The sequence below is a fragment of the Myxocyprinus asiaticus genome, chromosome 4 (assembly GCF_019703515.2).
Source record: "Myxocyprinus asiaticus isolate MX2 ecotype Aquarium Trade chromosome 4, UBuf_Myxa_2, whole genome shotgun sequence".
In the NCBI taxonomy this organism is placed as follows: domain Eukaryota; kingdom Metazoa; phylum Chordata; class Actinopteri; order Cypriniformes; family Catostomidae; genus Myxocyprinus; species Myxocyprinus asiaticus.
The window spans coordinates 13,905,061-13,919,903 of NC_059347.1; the positions used below are offsets into that span (position 1 = coordinate 13,905,061).

General features: G+C 37.1%; 1 protein-coding gene across 1 annotated transcript in view; it reads right to left on the minus strand.

Moving 5' to 3' along the window:
• Positions 1-14,843, minus strand: part of man2a1 (mannosidase, alpha, class 2A, member 1) — an 81,194-nt gene that overhangs the window by 3,212 nt on the left and 63,139 nt on the right. The window contains exons 18-21 of the mRNA XM_051696068.1: positions 12,037-12,178; positions 10,300-10,433; positions 7,688-7,885; positions 2,438-2,551 (exon numbers count right to left, since the gene is read on the minus strand). Coding sequence (XP_051552028.1) covers positions 2,438-2,551; positions 7,688-7,885; positions 10,300-10,433; positions 12,037-12,178 — 588 coding nt within the window. The remainder of the gene's footprint in view (positions 1-2,437; positions 2,552-7,687; positions 7,886-10,299; positions 10,434-12,036; positions 12,179-14,843) is intronic.

Sequence of the window (14,843 nt, forward strand, 5' to 3'; positions counted from 1 at the left end):
AATGCTCACACGCTCATTTGAGCATGTTTTCTGATACTCCTTTTACACAGAAATGCACGATTAATCAAATTAAAATTGTGACGTGTCCGAGTGTGATTATTAAACTGCGAAAGGCTGCAATCTTAGTCTGCGTGAGCGTGAGCTTTAAATGAATGTGTGAAGCAGACCGCTCATTCACTGGAAACTCTACAGACATTGAGAATCATTTGTGTTGTAATAAATATATAAAATATATTTATATAATTAAATCACCGGATTTGTGCTTTAACAATCACACTGGGCCATGTAGCGAACGGTTTATCCGGAGAAATGAAGCTTCAGTCAAATCATGCGTCAAAATAAAATCTAGACGCCCGAAATTGAAGAAATTGCAACAGAAATAATTACAACTGTAAAGTCAAATGTAACATGCACTACAGTAATACACAGTATGTGTGTGTGTGTGTGTGTATATATATATATATCATAAAGATATAATAAAGATTAATAAATAATAATAATAATAATAATAATAATAATCAATATATCACAAGTAAGATTGTTACTTGCACAACTAAAAAATGGTATGTTGAAAAAGAGTTGTTCCATTTTCACTTGTTAAACGTTTTAAGAATTATTTGATTAGACACCATTTTAATGATGAAATTAAATTAAACTTTTAATCATGGAATAAAAAAAAGGAAAACAGGATTTGGGAAAAAAATAAAGGCACTACTTAAAAACATTTAAGCAATTGTGACGACCCCTGCTGGGCTCATGGTTTTTCTTCTCCCTGGTGTTTGTGGGCTGTTGCTTCACTTTGAGTTGATGAGCCCTACTCATTAAGCCTACCCGGATTCACCTGTGCGAAGGGCGGTGAGGGCTTTTAAAAACCGGCTCTCATCATTCCTGGAGGGCCTCTCTCTGATCCAGATTTGTGTTGTTTGGTTTTATTATTGTTTTGTTATTATTTCATTTCCTGTACATATTCTTTCCCTTTATTATATTATATTCTTTGAGCCTGTATCCAACGTGTAGTCTCCCTTATTGTTGCGGCTTACGAGCCGGCCATGACACAATGCAGACTTAATCGAGAAACGCTTGAAGGAAACATTCATTTATTTTCATTTATTAATAACATTGAAATTTAACTTTAGGCTAAATAGGCTTTTCAGTTTGAAAGCTGTCATTATTTAGCAAATTGGTTTGGTAATACAAATCACTCACCTTTAAATCATTATACTATAAAATGGATAGTTTCAACCCATAAATTTGATTGGATGAGCAGTGTTCAATTCTGTTCCAAATCAACTGATCAGTTGCTAGGTAACCATATTAACAGTTTTATTATTAATAAAAAACGTATTTATTGAGCAATGGTATCTTTTATTATTTTGCTCAAGAAAATCTCTTACTTTAGGAAATATTGCTGTAACACATGGCATCTCGTGGATTACTGATTTGAGTGTTTCTATAGTACACTAGAATGTTTTTTTTCTCTATTAATTTATTGGCATGTATATTAATAACCACCTGTTACACTAGAATGGATCAAAATTTGCTATTGCACAAGTGAAGCTTCATTGGTTTTAACAAAAATACAAAAGTAAATGTATGTAGAAATGTACATGTATGAGAGAAAACAAAAGGCTTCATCGCTGTAACACATTAATTCAGTTTGATTAACTATATTAAAAAAAGTAACATATTAAAAAATTCACAATTAATCTTGCCCCATGACCGTACATACTGTAAGTTCCACAATAAGAAATGTTCCTACCAAAGGTGCAATTCAAGCTTTTAGTACCACCTTCATGTATTTTGCAGCTCGTAGTCAGCAGGGGGCAGTCAGCGCAACTGCAGCTGTACAGGCAACAGACAGACAGCTGGACAAAGCAGAGCACAGGGGTCTCGAGGTGCGTTTTTTTTAAGTTTCAAACTACATTTAACTTGACACATCCTCCTATAAATGCGCCGTTTATGCGCAAGGCACTGAAAACGCGAAGCAACCACAGTGAGATGCTCCAAAAGCGTCCATCTGATGCATGACAAACAAAAAGCGCATTCAGAACACAAATTTGATGTTAATTTATTGACAGCCCTAGTTCTATACCCATACCATGTTCTATCCCAGTAAGCCATTCTTAGGTTGATTTTCTTTGTTCGAGCAACCCGACAGCAACATTAGCTAAACCAATGGCATGAGTTCAGGGTGAGACTATCTGCTTGTCAGATCAATGGAAGATGTGGGGAGTGTTTGAGAAACCTGTTTTGGAAGCAGTAATTATTTTGCAGTTCTGTTTGAAGATGCTGGTAGCACAAAAATTACACACTGCACCTTTAAGAACACATACAAATTCTAAAATATGAACTCAAAACCAACAATTAATCAGCACTGATGAAAATCTCCTTTTGAACTTTTGTTGTGTGTGTGGGCCGCCGCATGATCTGTCTTTACCTTGCCACGTGTGGTGGTACACAGTAGACCAGTGTTCCGATTGGAGAAGCCACAGTCAAAGCCTTTTCTGTGCAGTATCAAAGCAGCTTCCTCGGATGGACCACCCCCTTCCTCCTGTAAGAGAAGCGAGACAGAGCCTCAGGCCCCATAAACACAACAATGTTTCTTCTCAACACACACACACTGGGCCAATTATGGAACGCTGCTTTTCACTCATCAGCTGCAGCTCAGCAGCAAATTGGCTGTGAGAGTCTCTCCCATCACAGAGCGAAGGCAACACACCTTGAAATAATCTCGCAGGACAAAAAGTCTGGATTCTGACTTAACTTTTGTCTGTCAGAGTTCATAATAAACCTGCATCTCATCAAGCTTGTCTGAGTTTAAATGTTTACTTGCCCTTTCATAAAAGTCAAAAGGGTCTTGACCTCCTCGACTGTATCCAACAATAAAAATCAAATGTCATAAATCTGACATCATCCGTTGAACCAGTATACAATTAATTATTGAAAACATTTTTTTTTTTACATTGCATGTAAACTTTGATCATTTTGATTTTAATAACCAAAAACGTAACATTTAGCTGTGCCCCACATTTTGCATGCAACCCTTTTATCTCATGATTTCCCTCTATAATAAAGGTAGCAATTTATGAAATGAACAGTGACATCACTGGAAGCCTTTCTAGAGCATGGTGAGAAGATCTCATTCCATTTTCTAAATTTTTACAATTTTTGATTTGATCCAGATTTCCAGATTTGATTAGATTCCGATTCACAAGCTCTTGATTGCGGTCGGCTAAGGAACGTCGCCTTGTTGTTCCAACACAAAGAGGCACCAAAACACTTTCCCGGACTTTCGGCTTCATCGTACCACATTGGTGGAATGACCTTCCCAACTCCATCCGTGAAGCTGACTCATTCTCTGTCTTCAAAAAATGGTTAAAAACACATCTTATCCATGAACACTTAACCAGTCACTAAAAAAAAAAAACATTCTTGTGCACTTTCATCTGTTTTGAATGCTATTCTGATGCTAGTGAAACTTTGTAATATAGCACTTTTTCGTACCACTGTCTCCTTATGATGATTCGCTTATGTTTTCCTCTTTTGTAAGTCGCAGTGGATAAATGCGTCAGCCAAATGAATAAATGTAAATGTAAATGAATAAATGATTGAATTTTTATATGATTTGATTAGATTCTGATTCATTTGGGTGTGTTTCATTGATAATGTCCATTTTGCTTACATATGAAATAAATTCTTTCTATACTAATTTTGTAAATTATATATGGAACCTTCTAACATTTTGCATTACAAAAATATTCATTTTAAAAATTAGCAACAATGTCCAAACTATGCAGTTCAATTGCTATTGATCTTACAGATGTAATAATCAACACAACCAAAACTGAAGTAAACTTAAAAGTAAAAGTTACGTAAAAGACCAATCTTGGTATTTTAAAAGATTTTAAAAGATCGATCCTGGGAAGTAAAGTAAAAGTAAAGGATCGATCTTGAGATTTTAAGAATTGTTATATGGGGCCTGGGTAGCTTAGCGAGTATTGATGCTGACTACCACCCCTGGAGTCACAAGTTCAAATCCAGGGCGAGCTGAGTGACTCCAGTCAGGTCTCCTAAGCAACCAAATTGGCCCAGTTGCTAGGGAGGGTAGAGTCACATGGGGTAACCTCCTCGTGGTCGCTATAATGTGGTTCTCGCTCTCGGTGGGGCGCGTGGTGTGTTGTGCGTGGATGCCACGGAGAATAGCGTGGGCCTCCACACGTGCTACGTTTCCACGGTAACGCACTCAACAAGCCACATTATAAGATGTGCGGATTGACGGTCTCAGATGCGGAGGCAACTGAGATTCGTCCTCCGCCACCCGGATTGAGGTGAGTCACTATGCCACCATGATGACTTAGAGCGCATTGGGAATTGGGTATTCCAAATTGGGGAGAAAAGAAGTGTCAAAAATCAAAAATGATATTGGGATCTTTCAAATAAAGGTCGTGATTAAATTTATATTTTTACCCAGCCCTTATTGTGGTGTAACAATGTTACTTGCAACCCAGTTACTGATTCTGGTATATTATTTATTGAAATATTTTGTTTACATTATTTATTATTTAGATGTTAAATGTTTATTGCTAGAAAAATAACAAAATCACATAAATCAGAGTTTTAAACTGTATTTATTTATGTCACAAAATTTGGTAATAAGGTTGCAAAAACAGCAAATCTCATATAAAATAAAAAGAAATACAAAACAGCTCATATAATGTGTTTTTCATATAATGTATAACTCGGAAGCTTAAGCACATCCTTTCACTGACCGTTTGTTGAAAAAGAAACAAAAATGTACTTAATTTAAATGTTCAAGCTCTGTTTTGTATCATATTTTTGGAAAGTGGCAAAACAGGAAAATATTTATTACGTCCAGACACCTCAGCATAGCAGAATCTCACTTTCATCACAGTAAAACCTACAGCACTAGATTAACCACAGAAACAGTAAATCACTCGGCACACTCGATAAAGCCCTCGCAACTAAGATGAGTTTTTCATCGTGCAAAAACATAAATGGAATGTAATCAATGTCCTCTATGCTTGAAAAACAAGTTTTTTTTTTTGTTTTGGTTTTTTTTTGCATTTGTATAAAGGGTGTCCTTGAATGGATACTGCCGCTAGACACAGAACAAAGAAACTTCCTGCTGTTGTTAAATGACTTTATTCCATTTTGGCTACTAAGTGTAATACTAGTCCTTCTGCTGTCCAGACAACTGCCCTATCCATTTGATTTAATAATTACAGAAATTGGAGTGAATTCATTACATCTTAGTAATTAAAAAGTTTTCTGTCTTTCTGAGTGTCTATAAATTATAAATGAGGCAAGAGACAATAACAATGATGATGTCATCATCGCTCAACCAAAACAAAAGATCAGATCAATGCTCAGATTTTTTTAGATCACTTTAAATCCTGTTGATTTACTCCTTTTGGACAAAATTGGATACCTAGTTTTGGCCTAATTCTGAGGCAGCATTGCATAGAGACTTTGCGACAAGTTTAGTTAAAATTTTCATCCAAGATAGCAGAAGGTAAATGAATAATATATGTAACTGTACTGTATATTTATTATAAATACATTTTATTCAGTTCAGAACAAGAATAAATTAAAAAACTGTTATAATAAAAATGGACAGTCAAAATTGTGTTTGCTATATATTCTTTGTACTTGTTAGAGCATTCAGTCGTTATATTAGCAACATGCTAACACCAAAGACCCAGTGGGCTTCATTTGAGGGGTGCTACTAGAGAAGCGTGCTTTTCATTTATGTGACTTAGGGGCCATTCACACAGAGTGCATTTTTGCTTGTCTTCACTGTTTTGTGATTGTTTTTCTATGTAAATAGCAGCAGACAGATGTCTTTAACCATTGTGCCGTTTCTGGCTACTTTTTCAGGGTCTCGTGCAGGATTGGCTCTTTTTAAAGAAGCCATTTCAAGATGAAAGAACTTCAACTTTTCAAGGGCTTGAGAATACTTTGGTAAACCTTTGTCGTACAACACCAAATCGCCACTGCATCCTCAGATACATGTTAAGGCTTCACTATGCAAAGCAGAAGCCATACATCAACACTGTCAAGAAGTGCCGCCAACTTCTCTGGGCTCAGTTTCATCTAAGATGGAAAGTAGAACAGTGGTATCGTGTTTTGTGGTCCAACGAGTCCACATTTCAAATAGTATTTGTAAAAAATTGCCATGGTGTTCTCAACTTAAGAAACTTGTGTCTTCAGTGCCCAAACTCTTAATAAGTGTTATTAGAAGAAATGGTGATGTTGCACAGTGGTAATCACTCGACTGTCCCAACTTTTTTGGAGCGTGTTTCAATCATGTGATTTGAAAATAGTGAATATATATAAATAAAAAATAAAAAAAATTATTTAAAAATTAAAACATCGAATAATATGTTGTTGTCGTGCTTTCAATATAGCACAGAGTGAATTGAATTTACAAATAACTTCTTTTTGTATTTATTGGCATTTTCCATACTGTTCAAACTCTTTTGGAACTGGGGTTCTACATTTAGCACGTTTACATAGACCAAAAATTAAAAAGCAATGCAATTGGATAAAACAATGTGTCCAGTGTAAATGACCCATTTAGAAGGCAGCCTTCTCAGAAGATTTCGAGGCAGCTGACTAGGTTTGGGACAGATGCATTATGCAGCCAAAACCAAATAATGCAAACAGCAAGGAGTGTTGTTTTGTGTCTTTATTACTTGTTATTACAGGGTTCCCACTCTTTTCAATGCACAAATTTCCAGGACATTTCCAGGACATTTTATGTGCCCAACAAGTGTAAAATTTAAGCAAAAACACATGCGTCCATTTAAATTGAGCTTTGTTTTTTGGCATTTCTGTGTGATTTTGACGGTAGTTTCTCACCTCCAGATAAGCAGTTTGCTCCATGGTCCAATGTGATTATTAATCCCCATAAAGCTGTGATTTAATTAAATAAATACATAGTCTGTATGTGCTGCACACTTCAGAGTGCTCACTGTCTCTATCATTTCACACACAAGAGTGAGCCTGATGATCATGATGAGGTGTTTTCAGTGTATGAGCAATGGTACACATTCATTTTGAAGCGCACATCACTTGCAGATTATTTATTTATTCAATTAAATCAGATACTTTTTTTAGTTCAATTATAACACTAGGACATATCACAATTTTAGTCGGTCAGTAAATGTACCAGATCAGTTTGTTTATTGAATGAGAAGTTTCACGAATGCTGCTTCTCACTATGCACGTGCCAAGCACCCAATTGGCTATAGCAGTAACCAATCAAGCGATCTGCCTCGGTTGGACTGCGAAAACCAAGCACACGATTGGCTTGGTATTCGCAGTCCAAGGTAGTATTTAAGTATCATTAATTATCATTAAGTATTTAAGTATGAATCACAGCCTCCCATCCTCTACTCCTGAAATCTATAGCAGTAAGATCCATACTTTCAAACTGTCCCCTAAGCCCAATTCTGAGCATTTCTACCTTTATCTTGTCATGTGTTAAAATATTTCTGCTCAGCCCAGGAAAATGGGACCCTGAGATATCAGTTGGAAGTTCAATGTACTTTATGGCCCTCTCAGGAACTGAGCCAGCAGTCCTCTGCTCCCTATTACGACCAAAACAGCTTTCTGCTTCCTCTTTTAGATCCTCTATCAGAAGACAGCATAACTGAAAACATACCTTAGACTGGATGGCACGTAGGTTGACCAGATGAATGTCGCAGGGGAAGGATGTACTCAGAGGATTGTAGGGGGTCAAGGACAGGGCAGCTGAGTCTAGACTGGTTGCCATTGAGATGAGGGGGTGGTTGAGATACATGTAAGACATGTGACTCAGCATAGATGGGTAGCTATATGGAGCAGTCTCCTCATTGTGGCCCTAAGAAAGACAAAGGATGGATACTGTCAGCAGAGCACACACAAGAGTACGTTTTCATGCGCAGTTATAATCCAGCTACAGTGGGGTTTTTCGTAGTCAAGCAAGAGTCTTCCATTTGTTTTTCAAAGTATACATGACACAATGCGTAATTGAATATTTGAAGGTAGGACATCAGCTGAGCAAGTGTTAAATATGAGTTGCATGTCACCTGTATTTTGGAACATGCATGCAGACAACGCTAAGGCCAGTTGAAGTCCGATTAATGTGTATGCATGCTGGACGAAGCCAAACTATAATCAAATTATTTAGGACAAATAGTTCGCAAAAATTTTAAAAAGACTAATTTTAGTTTTTGTCTGACAGAAATCAAACTTTTACAGTGCGTGTAAACGTACTGAGCTCACTTGATTGTTCTAAGGCACAAAATATACACGAACGCAAATGCTTCTAGCAACGTAAGTTTGATTTCACGCATCACTGCATTCTGAAATGTGTCAGAACAAAATTCGTAATACAACACAATTAAATGTTGCATTCTCAGCATTGCTACAAGGTACGCTAGAGTGTATATTGGTGTAAACTGTATCCTATGGTTTTCTCTTCCAGGTAAATAACAGATGGAGCAACAGTTTAAAGAGAATCATGATAAACAAGTTAGTTACACTTAGCTACTATAGATATGTTTATAGCTAACTACCTGACTAATAACAAGTGCTGTCAGTCGATTAAAATATTTATTCGTGATTAAATCACATGATTTTTCATAGTTAATTATTAGCAGATTATGAAAGTGCTGAAATCTTTCCTTCTTTGGAAAGAAAACAAAACTATATAATAATGTTTATTAACATTTAAATAAAAATTCTATAGTATAAAGATAGAAATGCACTAAAATAGCACCAATTCAAGTCACCAATTTCAATTCATTAAATGTTTCCCAAAGTCTAAGTGGGAGGTTGACTAATTGAAAGAACTATACCTATTAGTTGTGTATTCCCTGTAATGTAAAGAATTAAATCTCTTAAACCCTCATTCTACAAAGTATTCATCTGCCGGCAGGTTGTGGCTATCCACTTTGTTACAGCAATCGTGAAGCTGCATTCAAATTTGAGTGAAAAGCGCTGCAGAGAACGGCAGAGTTCAAGAATGTTACACTATCCATACTACTCATATTGCTTCTGCCATATCTATATGTATGGCAGAACTAGAAAGAGTAGTATGGAAGTATGCCACTCCAAACACAGCCAAAGTCATGTTCTACTTTTAACACTGGCACTATCCACGTAATGACACGTATTGTCTGGTAATCATTAGTTGACGCTTCGAAAGATCAGCTGAAACTGGGTCAAAATTTAAATAGTTTGAACTTTGAGCATAGCGTCGACAGACATTCAACGGGAGAACTCTAACAAGTTAGCCGGCCGTAGCTGTCCCTCATCAGTGCCATTTATCATGTGTTTAGCTAATAAGTGATGGTAAAGACATGACGTGTTTCTGTTGTAATTAACTTCCACCTTACAAAGGACACAAAGATCTTTATTTTTGTCAAGTCCCATCTGGATTTGTTTTGTATGAGGTCCTTTCTCGATCACTAGATCGTTGTGTGTTTTTATGGTGTGTGCTTCAGTGTAATGTCCCCGAACACGTCGCAAACACAACGCCTAATTCCAACCAGTGTGTAGAACTCAAAGGACGCTGAATAAAATGTCAGAATCTAATGTCGAAATTGGTAATCGGTTAATCGTGTTAGAAAACGTGTTAACCTTTTTTAATTAATCGCATGCGTTAACGCATTAACTTTGACAGCTCTACTAATAACACATCATGTTTATGACATTTGAAGCAAACTATCGCCCCCCTTGCGTACTGAGGTTTGTTTCCGCCCCAGTAATGCTTGCAATGCGATGGCACATACATCCACGTTAACAATGTTTCTTGCCTAAGCAGATGATAACCAATGTGGTCAAGCTTGTTTTAGGAACATGGTAGCCGTTGGTATTTTGTTGTTGGTTAAAAGTGGTCTACCAGCTCTAATTAGGTTAAACAAGATGGTCTACCAGGTTGAAACCAGGTCAACCAGGTGGTAGTTCAACTAATCCAACATTTAGACCACCTTTGACAAGCAAATGACCATAAATAGACAGCGTGGACCTTAGGCTGGTATTAGCTGGAGCATCAAGGAGGAACTTGTGTTTAAAGTCTAGAGACATCTGGTTATCAATCTCAAAGAGAGTGGTCACAGTTGGTTAGAACATGAACTCAGAATAACAGGGATCAATTATGAAGCAAATTATCTGAAATGCAACAGAATTTCAAAGTCCAAACACTGAGAGTAAACAGTCAATGCAACATTCAGGCTACATTCCCTAATGTTTGGTGTTTCTTTAGTTCAATAATTTCTCCATCCTGATTACCTCCTCCGCAGAGCTCCTCTTCTCCAGCAGTAGGCGGAAGGAGTTAGCAGTAATTTTATTGTCCAGCACTCCCTGACCTAAACCTCGATTATCATCCTGATTCAGTCTGCGGTCCAAAATCACCTCCAGCTGACCTGTGGAATCAACATCATTGAGCTTCTTAAGCATATCTCATACATTATAATTACTGCAGGCTAATGAACAATAGCTGGCAGAATTTTTTTATTGTTATTATAAATAAGAAAGTCAGTGCCTTTAATCATATTGTAGTTGCCGCGTAATCGAGATTACATGTGCACTCCAACAGAAATCCGCTTCTTAGGGTGAAGGTGAAGTGTGTAATTTTTACATCTATCCCAAAGACAACTATAGGCAAGCCATTTGTAGGTAGACTTCTCCAAAGAGTGTAAACACTGTGGCTCCTTCAAAGAATTGCTCAGGGCTGTGTTCTTAGAATTAAGGACCATTTCTCAAAAGCATTGTAACTTAGGTAGTACTTGGCAATCATTGTAGCTCTACAAGTGCTCTGGGGTAACTGTAGAGTGCGTAAGTGCATCAGTAAGCAGACGGACTCATGCAGTCACCTGCAGAACAATCACAAAATTACACCTAAACTTAATGCAGTCATTACTGTGATGCTGACTTTAATAATAGATATTTTATTTACTATTACTCTATATTATATTTAAAAATAAAATAATGTAATAAATGCATAAAATATATACATAAATGGACGAACAGGTAATGAATAATGAGTAAATAAAAAAAGATAAATAAATAATAATAAAAAAACAAACATTTACCAACTACCTGTGTACTAACATGCACCTCGACTTAAAAATGAATTAGTGAGTATTAAACTTTGCAAACACACCTCAGATGAACGAAAGAGAATGTGTATAAAGTGATTGTCTAAAAGTCATAAATCGTTCTGCACAAAATAATGTTTAATTCTGTAGATAATCAGGCTGAAGCATATTTAAGAAAATAACTTTAAATATTCCATTAGGTGACATTTCAATACTTCACTAACAGACAGCGACTCTTAAGTAGTACGTAAAGCGCATTCTTGCGCATTTGTGCTAAGTGCACCTTTGAGAAACGCATGTAGAAAAGTAATGAACGTTCGTAACTTTGCAAGTAGAGAACGCTCTTAAGAGTTAAGATCCATCGGTATCGGGAAAAGCTGCCCTGTTTGTTTGAGCGGTTCAACCTGTCAACTTCTGGCTCAACCAATGGTTTGAGTTTGGGGCGGGACTACCTGTTTGACCAAATAACAGCAGACACGGATTGGGGTTGAAGGGATGTTAGGAATGTTCAGGAAACCAGAAATTCACTTTTAAAGTTTTAAAGTGTAATTTCTGGCACCACTAGCGCCACCAACCACAACAGAAGAAATAAACATAGTTTTCAAACAGCTTTTTCAAACACTCCCTGTTTGCAGTTGGTTGAACAAACAGACAGTCCTGTCCCAAACTAACACCGCTAGCGAGTCAGACGGGACGGTTCACACAAACAAACCAAGCAATTTTTACAGAGCCAGAGAGTTTTCGAGGAAATCAACACAAGAATGGCTTGCTTATAATTGTGTCTGGATATAAGCTTAATAATACTGAAAAAGTTACACACTTCAGCTTTAAAGACAAGAAACTTTAAAAAGCTCATAGAGTTACAGCAGCATGTTGGCTTTTAAAAACTCCACTGAAGAACTTGAATGTGAATTTGAAAGAATCTGACCACTCTTGAGGCTGGCAGCTCCCAGTGACTGTGCGGTGAGCAGAGAGAGTCTGGCGCTGGAGTCTTGCAGGTAGGCCATGCTGGACATCGGGTAGAAGTTTGCCTGCAGGGGGAGTTTAGCCATAGTTTTTCTTGGTTGCACCTGTGAAAACAGCCCAAGGCATGTTTAGAGCACTGCAGGGAGGAAACGGTCCAAACTTCTCCTGTTCAGTGCCCTGATAACACAGAGTGTGGGCATGTGGAGACACTAATCTGAAGGTAAAACTTTATTGTTTTTGCGTATGTGCGTTGATGTGACTGGGAGGGAAAAGTTTTTGATAGTGCAATGTTTTTATTCATGAGGAATTTGTTTTGTGAATGCAATTAATTAGTTTAGATGGAAGAAAAGCACTTAATCTCGCCAAGGCTAGAGAGACATTATCGGCTAACTGAATGCAGCACTAATTCGCAAACATGCCAAAGAATATGACAGTTATATTGATTTGAATTGGCACTTTGCTTTGTTCAGTTTTTGATTAATATTTTGTCAAGAAAAATGACATTTTCATTATGCCTTTCAAAAACAACAACTAGCCGCTCTGAGTGCTATCAACTGAAATCAAACACAACTGTCAAAACAAATCACATTAACAAACTAACTGCTTTATTGATTAGTATTACATGTCAGTAAATAGAATTAGTCCAACTATCCGTCTTTATCCTAGACCATGAACTGGATTCATGTAACTACAGTACATGCCAACCATCAGTATTGACCGATAAATGACCAAAGTTCAGCCATGCAACTCTATGTGGCGCAAGCTGATAGGATCTTTGAACTTGTTATCTGTTAGCCATTGGCTCGCTCACATGTGAAATGTTAAGCCAATCGGCTCGCATGGTGTAAACTGATTGGTCCTTTGACCTGTAACCGGGTAGCCAATCAACTTGCGTCTCTGTTTGTCTTACTGTTCATTTAAATGACTCAGTTTTGCAGATAAGCCGGTTTCACTGCAGCATGCTACAAGAGTTTTTCTCTGAAACCCTCCTCCACCCCAGCTCCACAGTTCTAAATCTGCTACCTGGGGGTTGTTTGGGAATGTCTATTTGTGCAGCAGCATGTCATACATGCTTTGTGTAGCATGTCTTGCGTTTTTGTGTAATTGTGCAGAAGCAGCAGCATGCTGACTCAGGATGTCTGTGCATTTTCTAGCATTAGCAAGTCTCCGTACTTGCTCTGCAGCAGCAGCACCAGGAGTGCAGCAGATCTTGTCCACCAAGACCAGTATCCTAACAATATGTCTTACCTACATTAACATGCAAAATCTTTCAGAGAGTTGTCATGACTGCGATGCAATTATATGCACTATCGGAGATTAGATTGTTTGATTGATTAAAAACAGCCGATGATCAGAGCTGAATATTTTCTCTCAAAAGGGGATGGAAAAAAATGTCGAACAATTAGCCTACTCATGCTGTGTGAAAGAAAATGTCTTGTGTGGAATTACTTTAAATGGGTGACAATGACTGCACTTTGTAAGCTTTTCACTGCTAGAATTTCACGAGGTGGAACTACTGTTAAAACTTAAAACTTTTAACTAATTTGATTATTTAAAGCTTGACACAGCAAGAAATATGACGAGTTTGTTCAAGCTAAAGCTGAAGCTGCATCATCTAAAAAGTGACAAGCTTCAACATTCAGAGTTAAGAACAGTAAACTCCCACCCCCCCAAAAAACAAGAAATCTTACCAATTTAATGTGAGCCTAACAAGAGGCTATTCAGAATTTAGTTCATGTGAGTAAAGAATGTTAATGTGAGTTAATGTGTTTTTTGTTTCAGTGTTTTGTTTATAACTGAAATCAGTTACTCTGACACATGAAAGACATGTAGGGACATAAATAATAAAGTTTTAGTAAAATTTCGTTCAAAGTTGTGTAATTCATTCCCAGTGATTTGAAACAGGGTAGCATTAAAAAAGCAGAACCACCGAACTTTCAGTGTCGGCATTTGTTGTTCTAAGTAATTGTATATCGGTATTGGCACACAATTTTGTTTATCACCGCTTCCGTAATTATTAAATGTGTTATGAATGCATTCCACTTTCATTCAACCATGAAAACCTTTTTCAGAGATTTATGAAAATTAGCAACAAATAAGAAATCAAAACATCTGTGATTTTTGTTCGCAATTTGTTACAAATTTTTTGAAGCAGACTTTGTCGCAAATCCACTAAACAGATGTACCAGTTTAGCGTGTAATATTTCAGAGCAAAAATCCAGTTTAAGCAGGCAGGAAATGTGCTACAATAGTGCTACAAATGTTTAAATTAAATCATTGTCATTCTTTTCAGAGCAAACATGCCTCCTTTCAGTGCAAACGAGGCTTATTATAGAATGTGCCATATTCACAAAAGTCAATGCAATTTGCTAATGGTTTTTGGGCATAAAAAGTATTCATTCTCATACATTATTTATTTACTGTTGGGAAAAGAGTCCAAAAGTGGATTGCCTTTTTAATGCCAGGTGCAACACAACAAGTTACCAGTTATTTCAATTTGCAAGTACACACTGAAAGAGTAAATGGTGCGTGATGCCACACAATCCCAGCCAATCAGAACATTACTGATGCTTTAAGTACAGCTTTGTGAAGCAGGATTTTTAAATAATGAGATTTCACTGTGGGTGGGGCTACACGATGCAGAAATATATAACAAGTGACTGACGAAATTTCTAGGTTGCACGTTGTGATCGCAGGTGGTTAGGACATTAACTCAGATTAACTGGGAAGCAACGTGCCTGGTTTTGACACGTGTTAAAGTGTGTAAGT